Source organism: Hemicordylus capensis, chromosome 5, assembly GCF_027244095.1.
Source record: "Hemicordylus capensis ecotype Gifberg chromosome 5, rHemCap1.1.pri, whole genome shotgun sequence".
Classification (NCBI taxonomy): Eukaryota; Metazoa; Chordata; class Lepidosauria; order Squamata; family Cordylidae; genus Hemicordylus; species Hemicordylus capensis.
Window position 1 is genome coordinate 49,678,392 of NC_069661.1, and position 17,238 is coordinate 49,695,629.

The 17,238-nt window shown below is 43.4% G+C and overlaps 1 protein-coding gene across 1 annotated transcript; it reads right to left on the reverse strand.

The window, feature by feature from the left end:
* Positions 1-2,544: 2,544 nt before the first annotated feature.
* On the reverse strand, positions 2,545-16,235 carry PGRMC2 (progesterone receptor membrane component 2). Its single transcript, XM_053257303.1, has 3 exons — positions 15,711-16,235; positions 5,600-5,755; positions 2,545-4,521 (listed from the first exon to the last, which is right to left on the reverse strand). The coding sequence occupies exons 1-3, from the start codon at positions 16,081-16,083 to the stop codon at positions 4,424-4,426; spliced, it is 627 nt and encodes a 208-aa protein (XP_053113278.1). The 5' UTR covers positions 16,084-16,235; the 3' UTR covers positions 2,545-4,423.
* Between the last annotated feature and the right edge of the window lie 1,003 nt (positions 16,236-17,238).

Consider the following 17,238-nt stretch of genomic DNA (forward strand, 5'->3'; position numbering starts at 1 on the left):
TTTAAGACTTTAAAGACACATTTGTTCATCCAACCTTTTAAACCAGAATTGTAGTTTTTAAATTGTGGTGTTTGTCTTAATTTGTTTTGTTGTAAACTTTTCAGGGCCATGAGTTTGGGGTGGTATACAAATAAACATGCTGGAGTGAAGTTTCCATTTTCACTTGTGTATGTTCTACCCTTGAAGTTTTCACCCGAAATGTATTGCGGCCTCTCAGTAATAAATTACAATACTGTTTTCTCTCCCCGCCCCGCCATTGCTTACTTTGGTGCGGTGCCATCCTGGTTGTCCATTTCTCTCCATTTATACCCATCTCAAGAAAATAGTTCTTCACTAAATCAAAGCTCATCTCCAGATCCTAGCCCTCTTGCCACATCAAGTGCACAGAACTCCTTAGCTATCCCCACCACGTCTCCAGACTTCTCCATTTCTTTCCAGCCTGCCAGTATATCACCTCAGACAACTGGGTCATTATCATCCATCTTGGCTGGATCATTATCCAGCCAAGGGTCATTATCTGGGTCATTATCATAACTGGGTCATTATCATCCACCATGCAAGTGGATGACCCACAATAACTGGGTCATTATCATAACTGGGTCATTATCATCCACCATGCAAGGCACATGAATCCAGTTTCATGTGCCTTGAAGCATTATCTGGACTGGACTACTCACATCCATTGTCCTAAAATATCTTGCTACTTACTTATAAGGGGATGGTCCAACTTACTCCTTGCATCCAAAGGATTCTGTTCTTGCTACTTCTGTCCTAGAACTGATTAGAGATATGCTGTTTTATCAGCCAGCCTATCATTTTATAGCTTCATAACTGAAATTCTGTAGAAGCATACTGCTTGAGTGTATGAGAACATCTGACCCCTCTTTGTATGGATAGCCACCACTGTTTAATGCTTTACCTTAGGCCCCAGAAGACTTTGGCATTAGACTGTGTCCTACATCATATGGAAACTATCAAAGGAAGCAAAATGCTCACGTATAGAGCTTTTAACTCATCTTTACAGAATAAACTTCTGTCCATTTGAAACTGATCGTTTATGTACTTTTAACAAATTCCTAAAGTGAAAAAAGAATAAGCTGGTTCATTGTTCCCAAAGGGCTCACAATCTAAAATACACAAGGTAGTCACCAGTGGCCGCTATGGGAGGGTGACCGTATTTGGAGTTAAACAGAGAGTTGCTCTGCCTTTGCTGAATAAGAGCCACTGTTTTGAAAGGTGCCTACCCCACAGGGAACTAGATATGTACCACATTTGGTTTTGTATCCTTTACAGAAGGGGTGAGGTGGCCATTGGGTAATCTCTTGCCTTCCCAGTTCTATTGGACTGTTGTTGAACTATAACAAGTTCAGCATTCCTTTCAAAGTCCTTTGGTTTTTTGTCCCTCTACAGTCTACATACGTGGACTTTGATCTTCCCCTTCCACTATCAGCCAGAGCTGCTGCTGTCAAAGGTCAGCCCTCCTGTCTAGATCTTAGCTGTAATTGATAAGTCACTGGGTAATAGGCCTGTGTGAGAATCACAAATGGGGCTTGTGGGACATCAGTTGCTTTCTAGTGCTTAAAGGGTATCAAGTACCTTAAGTGGCCCTGCGGGGAAATGCTTGACCAACAAACAGAAGGCTGCCGGTTCGAATCCCAGCTGCTACTATATCGAGCAGCAGCAATAAAGGAAGATGCTGAAAAGCATCATATCATAGTTTGTGGGAGAAGGCAGTGGTAAACCCCTCCTGTATTCTACCAAAGAAAACCACAGGGCTCTGTGGGCACCAAGAGTCGAAATTGACTTGATGGCACACGTTACTTTACACATACTAAGCTGATTTAACTTAGTATCTTGGACTGTAATCAACATTATAGCTTTCAGTAGGGTGCATATAAAGTTAGGAGTGGTTCCAGTTATAACAGGGATGTGCACAACACACAATTTGGAAACCGAATCACAGCACATCCCCTTTAACATGTCGGAGAGCGGGTCCATATGTCTGCCTCCTCCATTCCCCCCTCCACCCTCTAATGCTTGCAGGCCAGCGGGGTGTCTCCCAGATGCCCCTGTGCAATGCAGGCAAGCACATTGCTTCCATGCATGCGTAGCAGCCATTTGTGTCATCAGCATAGTTGCTGACCATGCAAATGGCCATCATGCATGCAGAGGCCATGGGGGCAGCTAAGAGACACCCCCCCACCGCACACAAGCATAGCTGGGGGGGGGGTAGGAGTGCACGATTACAAAAGTGGGGGTGAGAGGGGGAGCAAGACGTATGGACCCGCTCTCCTCCATGTTAAAGGGGATGAGTAATCCCTCTGTTTTAAAGGGACATGCCATGATTCAGTTTCCAAACTGTGTTTTGCGCACATATCTAGAACTGAACCACCCCAAGAAAGGTATCCATACCAAGGAGAAGGAACTCTATCTATCCCTTGATACAGCCACCTCCTAAACTAGAGCAGATGCCTCCTCTGTATAATCCCCTTCCAACCCTGTTTCCATGAAAGGAAGTTAACATGAAAAATACAGTACGCTTAATATGTATCTACAGAACACTTTATTTTTAAAAAAGTCAGAACACAGGTTGTTTCTCAAAACACTGCATAATTTCAATTACGGAATAATTTTTTTGGAGTGGAAGAGTCGTAACTGTGGCTCATGAATGGGGGCTTCGACATTTTTAGACTACTATAAAGAACATGTATGTTCACATCAAAAGTGAGGCAGTAGGTATAGAAAACTTTTCTATAGACACCATAGTGAACAATCTCCACCCATGAGCCAACCTGAGCATGAGCCAGAACTGTTTGGTCATTTTGGATAAGAAGATGATGCTATTCCTTTAAAAATACTACAATGGGATGCTTGAAGATCACAAATAGCTTAGGTGTGTTTGTTTTCTCATGTCTTCTTGCATGTTTTTCCTTGTTAGTGCTAGATTGCCAATAGTTTAACAGTGTTTTATTGGCTTTCTAGCTTCTATATGACAAGATAGCTTTCAAAAAGCTAGACTATTTTTACTTGTCATATTAACTGAAGGTGATTTGCAGTTAATAGGCTGGGCGGGGGGAAAGAAATGACAACCTTCAGTGCAAACCAAAGTATTTCAGCATATAGATGTGCACCACTAGTACATGTCTACCCCTTTTGCCTTCCTTCTCATACATAGCTAGTCTTACATATTCATCCAAACCTTACCTGAATAAGTCACATTTCTATTGAGAATTAAATGTGACTAAATAAAAGTGAGCTGGGTAAAGCTTTAATAGCAGTGCAAAAATATTTAATATATCCAAGATTTCTTCCTTTTTCTCCATATACACAAGAGACCTGGCCACCAATACTAGCATAACAGCTTCTACATAAAGTCTGACAGCACATTTGGTATTTTACATGCTTTATTAAAATTGTATTCATATTTACAGTATCTGCAGGAACCATCCCTCCCAATTCTTACTCAAACACCCACAGACACACCTACACCCATGCACACCCCTGACTTTGCTATGAGGCTAGGCTACTCATTTAGAGAGCTCCCTGGGAGGAAAGGGAAGAAAGAGGTGGGCTTGTTTAAAAAGCAACAGGGAATGCATTTGGCCATTACAATACTAATTATTCATGTATATTAACATATATATATATATTTATATATATGGCAGTAACACTGAGTATTCCTTTACAGTTTATATACAGAATGACATCAATGTTTTCCAGTCAACCGAGCATTCTAACCTCAGTCCTCAATGCTGCTTTTAGTGACTCATGTCACCTTTGGGGCTTTCCCTTAAAATAATTCAAGTCTCTAAGTGAAATAAGGCACAATTATTCCGATTTGATTGAGGGGAAGGGGAAGCATAGAAGGCAGGTTTCAAATGATAGCTTCTGCAGAGAAATTATTTTCCTCTATTCTTCAGGAGAATTATTTGAAACCCTGTAATCTGCAGAGATTTGAAGTAGTTTTCTGCCATGGAAACCAATGGCCTACAAACTAGTTTGAATATTCCCGTTTTATTATATTTCAGTAGCCAGATTTACTGGGATTCCTTAAAACAAGTCGGCTTTCCATTTAGCGCCAAAGGAGTAAAATGACATATGAAACGTTTAAGCTTGTAAATAACGAACTGTTCAAAGGCTTCAACATGCTAAAAGGAATAGCTTTCTTTGCATTAAATCCCTGGCCCCTCTTCATTAATGAAGCCTTTCCCGACACTAGTTATTAAACTGCAACAACAAAAATGTGTTTGGCAGCACAAAGAATGCCTAGTAATCAAATCTTCATTGAGAGAAGATGATGATCTTGTACAAAACTGGTTGAGTTTCACGCAGCAAATGAACTATATCCGAAGACACGGGACATTCTGTGATGAAGAATAAGATTGCAGTTCTGAAGGCCCCTGACTTTGGTGATTTACAAAGTTCAATCCTGTTTAGTGTGATCCTTGGTATCTTCCTCATCTGTATATTCTGATGGTTCCTCTCCTGGTTTAAGGAGTCTACCAACATAGTCATATTTTTCTGGAAAAGAGATTTAGACATTACAATCAAAAGAAGCTATACAAGTTAGTTCTTTCTCTTACTATTATAGGATCTAGATTATAGTGAGTAAGTGTTTTAATCTCTGCTTTTGGATGTTAGATTAAAATTTTAATTTCCATTTTGGGAAATCTCTTCTTCCTAAGTATACAGACAGATCTCAATTTTTCTACACTTTATCCAAGGAAGTTGAGTTAGGATTCCATATGCCAGTGAGCTAAATGTTAATCTCTGAATGATGAGTTTAACCTGGTCCAAATATGACTTAGTCCACTACACCATATCTCAACATTCTTGTTTTTACCTGCTGCAAACATGACCTGACCCTTGAGAAGGAGAAATCAGTCTCTGAAAGGTCCAGAGGCCTCTTGGGAGATCAAATTATAGAGCAAAGAAGAGGCTGCTCACTCTTCCTAGCAGCAGCTGAACTGACTGGAAGCCAAGAGAAGCAACTCTATAGTCAAGCTTAGAAGCATTTGCTTTCACATTTTCCTGGTTTCCAATGTCAGGGCTTGACAAATCCCAGGTGCCAGGGAGCCATGGCACCCAGAAAAGGATATTCAGAGGTAGAGTTATTTAATAAAATCTTTGTCTCAGGCAGCCCTGTTTCTGTTCCAAGTATATGACTTTGTAAAAGGGATAAAGAGAAGCCTATTTACCACCACCACCCTGCCCCACAATGTCTAAGTCCAATAATGTTGTCAACATTGTCTGGCTCCTAAATTTTTGGGCTGACTCCTACATACAATGAAAATTTAAGACCTGCACTATGTGAACCAGAGTTGGATACTATGAGCAAAGGACAGTAACTGAGAAGCCCAATAAAGGCACATCTTTGCTGATGTAAAATCATGGGAACCTATAAAACGTACCCCATAAATTACATGTATGTGCAATAAACTAATGTTGACAAACTTGTAAAGGTATTTTAAAATGTCACTAGCAATGTAGTAAGATATGTCTCTGTGCAGCAGCTGAGAAACAACACTACCTTTAAAAGCACCCCCAGCCACATATGTCTGACTGCTTTTTCTTTTGAAAGAATCTTCATTAGAATTACCTTGAAATTGCATTTCCCATTCTCTAACACTTTCCATTTGTACAGCATTTAAGTCCGATAGGTCATCATATTCATCTCTGAGTGCATCTTTATCTAGACAGAAAGTTGCTAGTCCTCTTGAGGCATCTCTGCCAGCAAATATTCCATAAGGGCCATCTGAAAACAGAAACAGAGAAATTATCACATGTAATTACATACTGTTCAATCTCATCCATTGAGTACAATAATGATGTATCTATTCTCGAGCAATCAAGGTTTTTTCCCCTAGATACATTTAATCGAATGGGTAGAATAATTCTCTGAAATATTCTCTCCTATGCTAAATAATGCAAGAGAATATTCTTTTTCAAGTCTTTATCCCATTCATCATATGAATTACTGGGGAAAACTGAACTCTTGAAACTCCAAACAGTTTTATTTAGCAAGTCTCTGCTTCCTCCCTTATTCTGTCCCAGAAGGTTTTAATAGGCGGGGAGGGGGAGAGAGAGAGAGAGAGATAATGTTTGCCACACTATGGCTGAATGCAGTTCTCAAAGAGGAAGAACAGTTTTACCAGCTATATGAATTCAGTTCAGGGCTGTAAGTTATATGTTTTTTCTTGTGCAGAACATTATCTAACCTTGAATTAGGCTAAAGTAATCAGAAACATGAATTGTCCTCTACATAATGCTGTTCAAATGAAGTGCTAGCAGAGCAGAAAACTAAACCAGACAATGTAGGTCACATGATGCAAGGACAACACAAAATCGTGGTAAAGAAACTGGGAAGATTTAGAAAATGCTGATGTTTTATGTTTACCTTTGGTCCAATCCTTAAACATTTTGAGTACAAAACCATGTTTCTTGGTAGCTAGGGACTTTGGCAATGTTTAAAGATTTGCCGTAATGGAACTTGGCAAGAATCAACATAACCTTTGGAAATAGCTTAACTGGAAAGATTACATAATAGGCAGGCAATCACTAACTGGTTATTAGAAACAAAGTACAGAAACAAAATACTGCAGATGAAGTTGTATTTTTCTTCAAGCACTTTGCAATGTAATTATGTGTATACTAAAATTAAGATGGCCACACAGAAGACAGTAATGTCCACATTTTAGAATTCACTTGGACTTGGGCTATTATGACCAATTTGTACTGAAACACAAAAAAATGAATGCACAAGGAGTGCAATGAAATGCACAGCTTTCCCAGGAAGCACTATTTTTGTAGAAAACAAATTCGTTGTATGCTGTAGTAACTGCCTTTGAAGACCCTTCTGCAAACTCAAAGCTACATTCATCATAAGCAAGTACAGAACAAAGCACTTTTGTTACCATGTTTGTGTAAGACAAGTAGGTTTATTTAATCATACTAGCTATTGGCTGAAGTGGAAATAAAAATCATATACATTTGTGCAAATGCAAAAGATAAAGACCCAAATCCCAGATACAAGATGTTGAATATGTGATATACAAATTATACTACTTAATGTTCTCAAGCTGAGGTTGCAGCAGCTAGAAAATCTCTTACAATCTTCAATGATTTCTACTAAAGAAACAGAGCCAGTTTGAGGAACTGACTTAAAAGAGGATCCTATCAAGCAACTGCTTTAGGAAACCAAGTTTCTGAAAAATAAACCAGTAAGATATTCTAGTTAGTAAAGAGATCTTATTCCCAATTCTAGCAGTCCTACAAAAAGGATACAGAACTCTCCTGTTAACTACTCTCCACAAACAGCCAAAACTCATTTGCCAAACTACCTTCTTGTTTGTACCCTTTCCTCTAGTACAGGAGTTCTCAACCTGTACTCCAGAGGTTGCTGAACTACTGCTCCCATCATCCCCAGTGACAATTTGTGATGGGGGTGATGGGAGTTGTAGTTCAGAAACATCTGGAGTACCACAAGTTGGGAACCCCTGCTCTAGTACACAGGTTACCATTCCAATCAAGATCTGTGAGAGTCTCAAGTTGCTAGAACTTAATTCATCCAAATAGATCTGTAGTGATGGGAAGGCTTTGAGGAAGGATTAGGCCTCACTTAGAGCAACTGCAACTGCTGGGAGGTTGGGCCTTTCCTAATAAGGAAAGAAGTCTGAGAAATTCAAAACAGGCCAAGTGGGAACTACACACTCAGCCACCTACTGGAGGGGAGAAAGCTTTGGTTTGTTATTTCTGTCCCAGGAGGGCCCTGAGAAAGCAGCAGGCTGAGAGCTGTTGGGGAAATGGGAAGGCCTGAAAGTAATAAGTTAGGACCAAGTCAGATATGCGAGGGAAGTTATTTTTCTTTACTGATTGCTTGGAATCTGCATTGCCAGGTTAATGAAAACTCTCTCTTACAATATTTTTTTATGAAAAGACAATTGTTCTAATTGCAAACCTTTTTCTTTTAATCCAACAATAAATCCTTGTTGCTGAAGTGTTCTACTCTTTTGGTTCTGCCTTAATCACACGCCTTTGAAGGACTAGGACTGCTCAGCCAATTTTGGGGAGGATTTTGCTACCTAATGGTGCAGAAAGGAAGCAACCTGCCTAGAGAGCAGGAAGCTATTGGTTTGAATCCCTGCTGGTGTGTTTCCCAGAATATGGGAAACTCCTATATCGAGCAGCAGCAATATAGGAAGGTGCTGAAAGGCATCATACTGCACGGGAGAAGGCAATGGTAAACCACTCCTGTATTCTGCCAAGAAAACCACATGGCTCTGTGGTCGCCAGGAATCGACACCAACTCGACGGCACAACCTTTCCTTTTGCCACTTTAACCTCTCCCAGGAATCTTATGTGGAAAGTGTGGTTTGTCCCACATTAAAATAAAGTGGATGGTGGCAGTCTGCTGTGAATCACTTACATTCAAGGATTCAACCCAGTGTTCTCTCTATTTTTTCACATCTGTGTGCAGAATGAGTTTTGTTCTGGGTGGCAGTATCAAGGCAGCGTGCACGCACATGCATTCAGAGTGGAACCTTCCTGATTCAACCCGAGCGGGATCAAAAATTAACTGAGCGGACATTAAAAAAAACATGTGAACATATGCACATGCCTTAGAGGGAACAATGATTCAACCCCAGTGAACTCTCCCCTCTTCCTCTGACAGGGGTCAGATGGGTTTTATCAGGATTTGAGATCCAGTTATGTCCTCCAAAGTATGGTTTCAGCTGTTTGCAGTGCCCCCCAAATAGGAATTATGTTCCAGGTGACCAGCACCAGACAAAAGCCATGCTACCATGCTCCAGAAATTTGACATTTTTGGATACTCTTCAAGAGTAGTTCCACAACACGCACATTACAGTAGCCAGGACACATGGTTAGAATATCCAAGACATTGCCACTTTATGAGACAACAGATCTGTGACACTTGGTTCTTCAATTCCTTATAAAACACAGCCAGTCCCCTCTCCATTTTCATCTGGACCATGGCACAGGAGGATTAATCCTTCCCTACATTGCTTTGCAAAATGCCATCCAACAATTTTTTCAGCTAGGGAAGCCAGTGTAGATGAGAAAGTGTTCCATAACAAGGAAAAACAGCGAGAGATGTTCCTAGGGAGAACTGTGCAAAGGGGGAAATCCCCACTCTACCAACACAACATCTCAATCAGGGTGGGTGGAGCACTGACTAGCTGCTTTTTACAAAATTTAGGTGTCAGGAGATATGGACACACATCTCTATTTCTCATCTAGTTTGGCCCTTAGTACTCCACCTTAAGTGGTGCAGTGGGGAAATGCTTAACTAACAAGCAGAAGGTTGTCTGTCCCAATCCCCACTGGTATGTTTCCCAGACTATGGGAAACACCTATATTGGGCAGAACAATATAGGAAGATGCTGAAAGGCATTATCTCCTACTGCTCGGGAGGAGGCAATGGTGAGAAAACCACAGGGCTCTGTGGGCGCCAGCAGTCAAAATCTACTTGATGGCACACAATACTTTACTTCCACTCCAAGAAGGGTTCGGCTAGCAAACCAGCTTAAGTTTCTATCAGTATTTAGCATCTTTCTGAACAGAAACTAATTTGTTGGCGGGGGGGGGGGGGGGGAGACACTAATTGAGATGAAACTGATGCAATGAGCACAATCCAGTCAAACTTAAGTACTTTTAAGTCCTGCTTGATTTCAATGAAAGAGTTTAAACATGTGTTTAACCCTCCTATGCCTGGAAAAAGCATATTAATACTCTAGTAATGGGGTACTCTAGTAAAACCCAAATTAAGTCACAATTTAGCAAAGACAATATGAGTTATTTGGATTGAATGTAAAATTAGAGTTTATTAAGGTTTATGTTACATGAACACAACTCTAAAGAGAGTGTTTGATATCTGTAAGAACCATAATGTTGATCAGCACACTGCTACAGGTACTTTGGGCCTATGATCCCTATTTTAGTAACAGAAGTAGATACTATATAGCAAAAATAAAATTAAGAGAATTTGTTAAGAAAAACAATATGTAAAAAGCTCAACTATGCCATTCATTTTCTGGGACCAAGAGCTGGATGCTCAAAAATGAATATCTCCTATTTTAACTATTACATCAATATAAACCAAATTAACTAGTAATTTCTACATGGAATCTTAGAAGAAACCAAAGATTGTTACACATCATTATCAGTCTGCCAACTCAAGACTCCAATGTCAAACATCACTAAGTTTTGCATCAAAATATTTGCTAGTAGGGAAGACCCATATGCAAGACCTCCAGAAAATCATAGGGCAACATCCTGACAAATTAGTCATGACTGAGACAAGTTAAGTTAACCATGACTAACTTAAGTTCTATTAAACCATCTTTCTCCACAGAAAACCACTGGTGCTCTATGTGATGTCACAAGCCTCTCTGCTACAAAGATCAGAACTGGAAAGCAGAGAAGGAATTTGCACCTATAGTTGTTCTGTATCTCAAAGGCACCTCCAAATGTCCTAACTTGAGGCATCAGTATTGGGAATTTTTTTAAAAAAATAGCTACTATGAGCTGAGTTTTGACCACTATTATTAAGCATCTGTTTGGATTAATTATACCCTTCAAGATGCTAGATGTGCACTGCTCGCCTGCACATTCATTTTAATTGAATTCTAACTGATCCTACTACACTTTTAGGGCAATCCTCAAATTCAACAAAACCACAATTACTGGCAGAAATGTGGGGGGGGGGGATTTAGGTTTTGAATATCTCTTTGTGGTCTACTAAAACTCCTAGATGTGTAGGATTAAAGTCATCAATGTCAATGAAAATTAGAAGAGCTTAACTCTGGCAAAATCATCCTCATCAATAAGACAGATTTTTGATAGCAGGCCTTTAATTGAATTGTCAAAAGGGGAAAGCCACTGTTTTAAGTCATATGCTTCTACAAATCTACTCACCACTTGGCAACTCTCCACTACTCTAGTGACTGTCCATGAAGCTGTTCCACATGTCCACCATAAAGATTCCCTCTCCCAACTTCTCTTTGAATTGTAATGAAAGGAGACAGATAAATCATTTTCCCCCTTCCCAAAACACACTTGGGAAGGGGAAACCACTCTCTCTTTTGAAATCCTTCTGTAATTCATAGGTTAGGAGCAGGGGCACTTACTTTCCCTTCCCTTCTTGGCTTTTATAGGAGGCTGAGACAGCACTATGTTGCCTTCTGCAAAAGCTAAACGTGAAGGCAGAGAAATATCCCTCCATTTTCTGCATGTCCTCTACATGTGCTCAGGACTTGGAGGAAAAGAGAGATTAGTGGTGACCACAAATAATGACTGGGGATTCAGCCAAACCAAATTGTGTGACCCTCTTCTCTTAGCCTATTACACAGAGCCTAAAGATGTCAAAAAATAACCCTGCCCATACATCCTAACATTTGTTGGAATTTTAAAAAAAAACTCCTATTATTTAACAAAAAAGACTGTATTAAAAAGGCTTTTTAAAAAGCCTTCTTCTAGACTGAACACACATCCCAACCAAAATGTAACACATTTTGTCCACGTTAAGAGACTTATGCGCACACAACAGTTATTCCCAGCATCTAACCCTATTGTGCTCAGAAAGAGTACATCTAACAGCCCAAGTACTATATACTCAAATCAGCACAGGATGACACTTGTGGGGGAAAGCCAATAAACCCACATAAGTATATTGATCTACACTGCATATGCAAACCATGAAATGCAACCCAGAACAAAACAGATGAGATCTGGATGAGAAGACACATCCCTGATACATCTATTTGTGGCATCACTACACAGTTTTTCCAAGCATCTTGTGGCATGCAGAAGATGTTATCTCAAACATGGCCCACACCTTTCCCAAGATGAAAAATATCCAAATTTTTCACTCTAAACTAGTGTTTGATAACCAGAAGCAAAAAATCAACCCTGAAATTTGACAAAGTTACTTGGAATTTAATCCCAAGTTGTGTCATTTCTTGCCCTTGCCTTTTCCTCCCCTCAATTATAATATACTTCAATGGAGCACCTAGAAGACTATTCACAAGCAAAAGGGGGAAAAAGAAATCCTCAGATGCACATGCCAATACATCAGAGAGGAAACCATTAAGCATCCAGACAGTAATATCTGCTATCTGTTCAGGGGTTGACATTCAGAGCAAGGAAGTGCCAATATAGCAAGAGAACAGCCTAACAAATAACTACACTGGTGCAGCAGGAAAGCGGCAATTTTTGCCACCCTCCCCTTCCCCCAGGAAGCCCTTTGTGCCACCCCAAAGATGTCCTTGACTGAACATCCATCAAGGACATATTTCTGGATGCCACAGAGGACTTCTCAAGGAGAGGGCATCAAAGTTGCCACTTCCCTGATGCACCAGTGAAGTTAGTTGGGAAGTTCTATTGGGGTGCTCTCTCACTGCACCTGTACTTTGTTGCTCTGTATGTCAGCCACTCTCAGGAAGGCTTTTCAGCTCCAAGTAAAGAGCACAACCCAGCCAAGTTAAGCATTTCCCCCCAATCCAATTTATTTCAATGGGAGACTAAACTGTAAATGTGAATATCTTCATGTTAGAGTTAAGTCATGCATACATCTGGTTGAATCATGCCTTAGTGTTCTCACACTTGCTTAGGCCGGACACCTTGCTTAGGTGTCAAGACACTCCATGGTCCCCATTTGCTCTGACAGGATGTTAGACTGCAAAACGCATCACATTCATAAGCCACCACCTTTTTCAATGTTAGATTCTCTTTCATTTTAAACAGATGCCATTCAACTATTGGCTACTAGTCTGGTGGCTGTGGGGCATTCCAGCCTCAGAGGCACAATGCCTCTCAATACCAGGTGCAGGGGAGCAACAGCAGGAGAGTATGCACATACGCCTATGGGCTCCCCAGAGGCACCTGGTGGGCTACTGTGTGAAACAGGATGCTGGACTAGATGGGCCTTGGGCCTGATCCAGCAGGGCTGTTCTTATGTTCTTAAGTAAAGTACACAGAATATGTACCAAATATCCTTTCAGGAAATACACTTGTGTTTGAAGTCGAATATAATAGGATGTCTCCTAGACTCATTTTGAGGCAAATGTAAAATAGAGCTATTCATATGCTGAAACAGGTTTTTGTAGCCCATGTAGAGGGGTGATCTGGATGAACGCTTCTCTCATGTGATGCTCAACAGTGTGGGTAGACATCCTTATCAGGACAGGCGCATTCTCAGCTGTCCCTGCCCTGATTGTGTGATGGGGCCCATGCTACCCTAAACATACATTAGGGTAGAAAGGAATCAGGTCAGACTGAGGATGCCTGAAAAATCTGGAAAATAGCAACGCAAATTTTACTGAATTACTTCTATCCTGTCTTTCAGCCTCAAATGGGTCCCCGAAAACAATTTAACACATTTTTAAATTCTATGTTTTGTTTATAAAATATAAATAAATAAGTAAACAACATTAAATAAGTCAGCATCCACAAGCCAAAGAAAGGATAACCAACACAAAAACATAGGAAATTGCCTTATACAAAGTCAGACCATTGGTCCATCTAGCCCAGTACTGTCTACACTGACTATCAGCAGCTCTCCAAGATTTCAGGCAGAAGTCTTTCCCAGCCCTACTTGGAGATGCCAAGGATTGAAACTGGGATCTTCTGCATGCAAAGCAGATGCTCTACCATTGTGCTACAGCCCAACTCCTGCAATATATTAGGGATGTGCACGGAGATCTTCGGCGCCGGTGGGGGTAGCGCTTTAAGGGCGGGGGAGGGTGTACTCACCCCTCCCGCCGCATTTCCCCCGCCGGTGCACTGTCGGTTTTAAGCCCCTCGGGGCAGCAGCGTTCCTCCCTGCCGCCCCGTTTCTGCCATCGGCCGGAAGTCGCGAGTGCGCATGCGCCCGTTGTGTGCGCGCGCCCCTCTGCCGTGCGCACACACGCGCGCACGACGGGCACACGCACACTCGCAACTTCCGGCCACTTCCAGCCGATGGCAGAAACGGGGCGGCAGGGAGGAACGCTGCCGCCCCGAGGGGCTTAAAACTGACAGCATGCCGGCGGGGGAAATGCAGTGGGAGGGGTGAGTACACCCTCTTTCGCCCTTAATGCGCTACCCCCGCCAGCGCCGAAGCAGCCCCAAATCCGAAACATTTCAGAGGCCTTTATAATGGCCTCCGAAACATTTCGGGCACATGCCTACAATATATAGTCATAATTCAGCAACTGAAAAGGCTCTATCATGTGCCCCTACCAATTAGACTTCAGATTGCAATGGGACACAGAACAGGGCTTCACTGGTGACTGAAGTAGGCAGGCAGGTACACAAGGGGGGGGGGAGTTCTTCAAGTGTTTTGGTCCCAAACCATTTAAGATTTTAAAGACATAATAAGCACTTTGAATTGCACTTGGAAACATACTGAAGGCAGTGAAAGGTAAGCAATAGTGCAGTCACATACTCCAAGAAGCAGACCCCAGCCAGAACCCTGGCTACCTCTAACCCCACAATCAGATGAAAGTTTCCAAACACTGTTCAACGACAGCCCCATTTAGAATGTGTTCCAATGCTGCTATGACCAGGGCACATGTGACATAAGTCATGTCTTTTCCAAGAAAGGGTGCAGTTTGTGTGCAAAAACACTCCTGGCCACAGTCAATCCGGAGACACCTCCAAACTGTGTATAATTGATTCTCTGCCAGCAGTTTCTCATTCATACACACACACACACACACACACACACTTCAAAGGTGTACAGAATATGCTGCATTCATAACAAAGCACAAAACAAAAGCAGCAAGCAGAAGTCAAAATAATCAGAACTATACAGAACAGATTTTAAATTCATGAGGACAAGAAGGAAACCTGACCCCAGAGTAAAAACAGAAGTCTCCCAGCTCTATAGGGACCTACCCTGCAGGTAGGATTGGAGCCATCACAAAACGCTGCTACCCAACTCCACACACCAGACAAATGACCCAGAAAGATATAAAGCTGCCGAGGTCCAACAGGGATCCACCTCTCCTGTCCAGTTCCTGTCACAGGTAATCCACTAGGGTGACCAGGCCACCTCAGCCCCAAACCAGATTGAAATCTAGATCAAAATGATCAGAATAATCAGTATTTCCTAAGAAAACCTGAAGCTGAGTCCCCAGACATGCCTTGAATTGATTTTTCACACAGGACAACCCTACAAGTGCCCAGGACCAGCACACGTGTGAGGGCAACCAGGTGCTTGAAACAGGAAAAGTGAACACACAGAGTATTACAGCCTCTAAGCCAAGGGTTCCCAACCTTGCATCCCCAGAGTTCACTGGACTACAGTTCCCATCACCCCCTGCCACAATAGCTGAAGACTGTGGGTGAGGAGAGTTGTAGTCCAGCAACATCTGGGAACTCTAGGTTGAGAACCTCTGCTCTAATCCTTGTTCAGAAAGCAAACAGCCCTTCTAGGAAGGTTTGCTGGCGACGATGGGCTCACGCCAGCTGCCCACGTGGCCGGGCAAAACAGAAGGTGTCCTCCTCGCTCCCTCTCCCCTGACACCTGCTCTCGGCTGGGGCGCTCCTTCCTCTCCGCCCCCTCAGTGTCTGCGCCAGCCTAGAACCCCAAGCAGGCCGAGAAGCATCTCCACCCCAGCCTCTTCTCCACTCGGATACTGGCGGGGGATAGGGGCAGCCCCTGGGCAACGAGGCGCTCCCTCCCCTCCTCTCCTCTCCTCTCTCCTCACCGGGCCCGTAGAACTTGCTGCCTTTGGTCACGTCGAAGACTTTGCCGTTGACGGCCAGCAGGATCCGCGGCGTGCGCGCGCCGTCGTACTCGCGCAGCTGCTCCCGCGTGAAGTCCCGCCGCTTCATGCGGGGCAGGGGAGCGGCCTGGCTCTGCGGCGCCGCGCCCCCCGCTCCGCTCCGTTTCCTCCAGCGCCTGTAGAGCTGATAGGCCACTAGCACCGCGAGCGCCAACAGCGTCACGTTCAACAACATGTCGCCTCCCTCGAGCCAGCTCCCGGCCGTGCTGGCGGCGGCCGTTTCCTCGGAGCTGCCGCCGCCGCCGCCTCCTCCGCCTTGCTCAGTTCTTAGCTTCCCATCCCCACCGTCCGCCATCACTGCCCAGCCAGCGCTTGCCTGAAAGGAACCGCTCCGCCCCACACGGGCGGGCGGGCAAGCAGGCAGGGAGCGGGAGGGGTGGAGGAGACGAAGGCGGGGCACAGACTCTGCTTCTTCCTTGCTGGGCTCCGATTGGTCACAGGCAAGGACACGTCACCCACGGCCGCTCGCGCCCAGCAGAACGAATGAGAAACTGGCGCACGCGGCTGCCCAACGGCCGCCTTCCACCTTAGGAAAATCTTCAGCACGGAGGGAGGGTGGGAGTGCGCGCGCGGGAACGCGCTACGGCTTGTCTTCGCAAGTTCCCTGCGCTCAGTGGAAGCCGGTGACGAATGTGGCGCGCGCCCCGGAAACCAGCGTCGGCGCTCTCGAGCCGAGACTGGAATTCTAGGGAGTGCTTTGGATTGGCTCATCATCGCCATATAAATATGCTTCGGCGCCCCGCCATTGATGGAGCCTAAAGCCAAGGCGGTGCGCGGCTCCTTTTTGAGAGGTCCTAAATTCCTCAAGGCATTTTTCAACCCCTGCCCTTCACCACGGCTAAGATGTATTACTATAGTTGGTGTTGTTGCGTGTGCTGTTGTCATCTTTATAAAAAAAACCACTAGGCGCTGTGAAAATATTTTAAATAAGACAAGTTCTCCCCACGGGCTTGCAGCACACGATTGGAATGCTGCTGAAACTGGCCGTGGAGACAGCACAGCCACCACAGGAATCCTCTGCCAAATTGACGCCTCCTTAACAAACAGCCCCCCACCCCGTACATACACTCATTGCATGGTTCCTATAGACATTTCACCTTCTGGTCCCTATAGGGGCTGGATACGTTTTGTGCATTATCACCAATAGCTACTTAAGCCCCCCAACCACCACACCATAGATTTGGCCACAAACTCCAGAGACCTTCGCACCTGTTAGAAAGGGTACATCCTATTGACCATGCAAAGGCCATCATATATAAAGATTCTTGACCAGCAGCATGTCCAAGCATTGCTTTGCACTTCATACTGTCTTGTCCATGCAGGAGGAGGACAGACATGTCAGAAACAATCCTAAGGGCTAAATTGCAGTGCAATGGTTTCTGTGAAAACGGAAAATTTGAAGGGAAAAGGAGGTGTTTTTTTCCAAACACAATGAGCATGCAGTAGGGAA

What these genes read in the sequence shown, in the direction of transcription:
- PGRMC2 (XM_053257303.1), bottom strand. Translation starts at nt 16,083, where the DNA reads ATGGCGGACGGTGGGGATGGGAAGCTAAGAACTGAGCAAGGCGGAGGA. An exon ending in CAGCAAGTTCTACGGGCCCG is followed by an intron (nt 5,756 to 15,710) that starts GTGAGGAGAGAG and finishes TTCTGTTTTCAG; the next exon opens with ATGGCCCTTATGGAATATTT. An exon ending in ATGGGAAATGCAATTTCAAG is followed by an intron (nt 4,522 to 5,599) that starts GTAATTCTAATG and finishes TCTCTTTTCCAG; the next exon opens with AAAAATATGACTATGTTGGT.